The 5,113-nt window shown below is 53.6% G+C and overlaps 1 protein-coding gene across 1 annotated transcript in view; it reads right to left on the reverse strand.

Moving 5' to 3' along the window:
* CSMD2 (CUB and Sushi multiple domains 2) overlaps nt 1–5,113 on the reverse strand; it is a 304,492-nt gene that overhangs the window by 121,089 nt on the left and 178,290 nt on the right. Inside the window, 2 exon segments of the mRNA XM_017736114.1 lie at nt 1,295–1,489; nt 3,557–3,883. Coding sequence (XP_017591603.1) covers nt 1,295–1,489; nt 3,557–3,883 — 522 coding nt within the window.

Genomic DNA, 5,113 nt, shown 5'->3' on the forward strand with positions numbered 1-5,113 from the left:
CTGCTGCTCCAGCAATGCAAGACCAATTACTGGAACCCTTTCTCAATATTCCAGGGCTGTTTCTCCAGAGCTCAGTACTTGTTATTCAAATTGCTGCAAACACCAGAGCAGGGCATCACTTCCCTAAGAACACAGGGCACAGGAAGATTTCCAGTCCTAATGAGCTCCTTCCTCACTTCTCTTTTCCAGAGGAGAGGCTTGAAAGTCCTAAAAAAGCTTTGAAATCTGAATTAAAGCCTTTAATTCAGCCCAGCTCCCCCCATGGCAGGGCTGGCTGTTGTGGGCAGGGGATGGGAATGCAGAATTTCTGCCTCTCAGCTGCCAGGGCCCATTGACAGAACTTCTGTCATCATATAAATATCAGCTATTTCACACGGATCAAAAAGCAGGAAGGGAAAACATCACCCTGGATCTTCCACTCCCTGTTGTTTCATTCCCTCCCTGACAGGAGCAGCAGGGAAGCTTTGAGTCATCACCAAACCAGAACCTTTCATTATTACTGTTATTAGAAAAACACCTGTTGGAACGAGAACTGATCCTAAAATCATCAAATAAATACAATAAAAACTCTGCCCAGCGCTCATTCCACACCAAAAAACTGGAAAATAAACGGAGCTCAGGAACGTTTGCACTGAACCTTCCTCCCCAGCAAACTCCTCTGCGCAGACAGCGCCTTCCAGAGCCATGGAAAATCCTGGAAGGTGCTGGCTGGACACTGGAATGTGAGAGCGAGCCAGAAACACGGTCCCAGATCCCAAAAGGCTGCAAAATTCCCCAGGGGATCTCTCTCCCTGCAAAATGGGAATGTTCACCTGGAAAAGGGAAGGATCCCTCTCCCTGCAAGCTGGGAATGGGCACCTGGAGAAGGGAAGGATCCCTCTCCCTGCACGCTGGGAATGGTCACCTGGAGAAGAGAAGCTCCAGGGAGCGCTCAGAGCCCCTTCCAGGGCCTAAAGGGGCTCCAGGAGAGCTGGAGAGAGACTGGGGACAAGGCCTGGAGGGACAGGACCCAGGGAATGGCTGTGAACTGGGAAAGGGGAGATTTGGGGATATTGGGAAGGAATTCCTGGCTGTGAGGGTGGGCAGGCCCTGGCACAGGGTGCCCAGAGCAGCTGGGGCTGCCCCTGGATCCCTGGCAGTGCCCAAGGCCAGGCTGGACACGGGGTCTTGGAGCAGCCTGGCACAGTGGGAGGATCCCTGCCCATGGGAGGGGCTGGAATGGGATCTTTAATGTCCCTCCCACCCCAAAGCAGCCCAGGATTCCCCGCCCAGCCGGCAGGAGGATCGGGAGCACCTTCACAGCGCAGCACGGCGTTGTTCCACACCACGTTGCCCTCCTGCAGCACGCAGGTGACCGTCTCGGCGCCGTGGGTGCGGATGAAGCCCTCGTCACACAGGAAGGACACGGAGCTGCCCAGCTGGAGGCTGTCCCCAAAGCGCTTCCCGTTCACCGGCACGCCGGGATCCGGGCACTCGTTGTGCCGGAATGCTGGGAGAGGAGGAGGAGAGGAGGAAAAGACAAAAGAGAAGAGGAAAAGAGGACAATCAGGATCTTGTTTGCCCCATTCCACCCCCAAAATGAGGGTGTTGCACCCCAAACCGAGATCTTCCCCTTCCCAGTCTCTGCCTCAGGCGCAACAGGAGAGGAAGGGGGAGGTTAAAGCTGTTGGAGACAGCAGGAACAGCACCAGGAAAGGTCCTGGAAAACTGAGTTACCTTCTCAGCAACCTCCCACATATAGGAACACATTCATATATAAAAATATTCCACACCTAGGGAGAGATTTTTTAAAAACCCTAAAAATTTCGGCCTGGAGGGAACATAAGGGAACCATTGACAGGAAAAATGGGAAGATTTAGGGCACCAAGGTTAAAAAGTCCTCTCAGCTCGTTCTCTGGCTGCCACATCACAGAGCCCCCCACTGGCCTGGGATGGAAGGGACCTTAAAGATCACCCAGTGCCACCCCTGCACCAGCCAAACATTTGGAAATGAGGTGTTAATTCCTCATTAAGTGCATAATTATGCCCTACATCTCCTCACGATGGGAAGGGCCTTGGAGAGGAGCAGCCTTTTAAGGATTAAAGGCTCCAGATTAATCCCACACCGGAGGTTTCAGTGTCTTTAATGCACCTGAGCAGAGCCTGGGAGCTCTGGGTTGCTCCCAGAGCATCTCTGCCCTCACAACATCCCATGATCCACAGGGCTGGAGGGGAAAGGAGGCTGGGGCTGTGCCCTGTGCCCTGGTACCTGTCCCTGGCAGCAGCGCTGCCTCCTCCTCTCCCTTCCCCGACCCCAAGGGAAGGGCCTCGAGGTGTCTGGGAAAGTCAGAACCAATTCACTCATTCCTGAGTCATTCCCAGCACTGAAAAACCTGCCTGAAAAACATCCCCACGCAAGGGCCAGCCCCAGCTCCCTGCAGGAGTACGGGAGAGGCACCAGCAGCGCTCCTGAGGTGTCACCCTCACCCCTGGGTTTGTGGCACCCCCTCACCCAAAGCCCCTCAGCCTGGCTGCAGTTTGCCAAAGGCTTCCTTAGGGCCTCTCATTTTATATCTTTTTTTCTCTTTAAATAAAGGCTCTGCAGTCAGGGCTGGCAAGGCCATTAATTCATCAGTGCCACCAAAGGCTGGCCTAACAAAGCCACTGCTTGGTTCTGCTGAAGGGGTTTAATAAAGCTCTTTGGAAAATTACAGCACAATATGAGGGTGAAATTACTGAGGCATTCTCTGGGGATTTGAGGAGTGGATTTAGGTGGAGCCAAATCCATCTCTGGAAATTTCAAGGCTTTCTAACACAAGGCAGGGCAACTTTTGCCTTTTTCCACAAAGTTTTGCATCTCTGGCTGTCAGCAAACGAGGGTGGCACTGACTGAGGGACACAGGAACCATCCCAGATCCAACAACTCCTCCTGAGCTGCCCCCAGGGCATCACCTCAGCTCCCTGAGCAGAAAGGAGGCTCTGAGGTGGAGAGCAGAAAGCCCAAAAATCATAAAATCATGGAATGGTTTGGGTTGGGAGGGACATTAAATCCCATCCCATCCCACCCCCTGTCAGGGCAGGGACACTCCCACTGTCCCAGGGTGCTCCCAGCCCCGTCCAGCCTGGCCTTGGACACTGCCAGGGATCCAGGGGCAGCCACAGCTGCTCTGGGAAATCCATTCCAGGGCCTCTCCACCTTCATAGGGAACAATTCCATCCCAATATCCAACTTTATCAGCTTCAGGTCATTCCCCTCATCCCATCACTATGCTCTTTTCCAAAATCCCTCTCCTGATGGAAGAAGCTGATGGAAGAACGCAAATCCTGGCTGCCATGGACAGATAATCCAGAACCAAACTGTTTTTTTTGTGGACAACACTTCCATAACCACAAAGAATCTGTGCCACCAGCTGTAAACTTGCCACCAATGCTCCCTCACCCAACTCCAAACCTGAATTAATCCCCAATTTTCATGTTCACCCCGGCATTCCAAGAGCTTTGGCGAGACCCCTCCCTGCAGTCTCCAGCACGGATCTGGAGTTTAAAGCCCAGGCAGAAGGAAGGGTGGAGCACTCACTGGTGAAGGTGATGTTGAAACCTCTCTTCTCCATGGAGTGGTCAGTCTGGAACTCCAGCCTGGCCACGTGGCCGCTGCTGGTCAGCGAGGAGGGGATCTGGCTGCCTGAGAAGGTGCCCAGCACCGGGGACTCGGCGGTGCCGCCGTCCTTGACGGCCAGGAAGTCGAACTGGGGCTCCACATCAAAGTCATTGAAGGCCAGGTGGATCCTGCTCTCGGGGTTGGCGATGATGAGCCACACGCAGTGCAGGCTGCTCCCGTACTCCTCGGGGTAGTTCGGGGACAGCACGATCCCCGACGGGCTGGTGAAGTTGAAGAAGCAGGAAACTGCAAGGGGAAAGGGCTGTCAGTCCCACGGCACATCCCACAGCCATCCCTGCCCTCATCCCCACCCCGAGCTGCGACGCTCCCACACGCTCCTGCGAGGGCTCAGTGGTTTATTGGCAGGGGGAAGCAGCGACTCCCAGGCTGCCAGAGCCCACTGTCAAACTTCTGTCATCATTTAAATACCAGACACTGCCCGTGGATCCAAAACCATGATGGGAAAACACCACCCCGGATCTTCCATTCCCTGTTCTTTAATTCCCTCCCTGACAGGAGCAGCAGGGAAGCTTTTGGTCACCACTAAACCAGAATCTTGAGGTCACCACTAAACCAGAATCTTGTGGTCACCACTAAATCAGAATCTTTTGGTTACCACTAAACCAGAATCCTTTATTATTGGAATAAGAAAAACACCCATCCTTCAGGACTTTGGGTGGTTTTCCCACTTTCCAGCCCCTTCCAGGTTTCTTTAACAGCAGGAGGAAAATGTCTCTCTGGTGGGATTTGGCATTTTCCAGGTGAATTCTCCCGTGCATCCCTCAGGAAAGCCTCCCAAGAATCCAGTGGGTGACTTGAGCTGGTGCAAATAAAACCAGCGTGAAACAAGTCAGGTTTTGCCTCAACATTTTTTGCTGTGGCCGTGGCCCAGCACATCCCACAGCACCTGGAGCAAGGAACCAGCTCAGTCACTCCGGGCACTGCTCCAGCCTCCCCTGCTGCTGTCCAGGCTCAGCTCTGTCACCCACAGGTGACACATCCGTCCCAGGGAGCTGCAGACTCCTCGGGGCTTGCTTAAAAATAAAATCTGCCCTTCCAAGCTGCCCTTTTCATCTACCGAGTTCATTTTCCTCTCCAGATTCACCCACTGCATTCCCCAAACTCCTTCCATGCCCGTCCCACAGGGAGTATCTGCGGGATACAGCAACAAATGGAGTCCTTGGAGAAGGAGCTGTGAGTTAATTTGCCTTTGTTTGTGCCCTTGGGAAGTCGTTTACACCTGGCTGAGCACTGGGAAATGCAGGATGCTCCCTGGAACAGCCCAAGAACCTTCCCAAGCGCCAGGGGTTGGGATAAACCAGAGGAGCCCTGGCAGAGAGGAAGCTCCTCTTCCCAGCACAAATAAATCACCGACTTCTGCTGGGCCAGCACATTCCCAAAACCAGGCACCCAACCAGGCTGCCATTCCCACGGAAATAATTAAAACCAGGATTAAAAGGAAGCTGAGGGGAAGAG

Source organism: Corvus brachyrhynchos, unplaced genomic scaffold (genome assembly GCF_000691975.1).
Source record: "Corvus brachyrhynchos isolate BGI_N302 unplaced genomic scaffold, ASM69197v1 scaffold65, whole genome shotgun sequence".
Lineage (NCBI taxonomy): Eukaryota > Metazoa > Chordata > Aves > Passeriformes > Corvidae > Corvus > Corvus brachyrhynchos.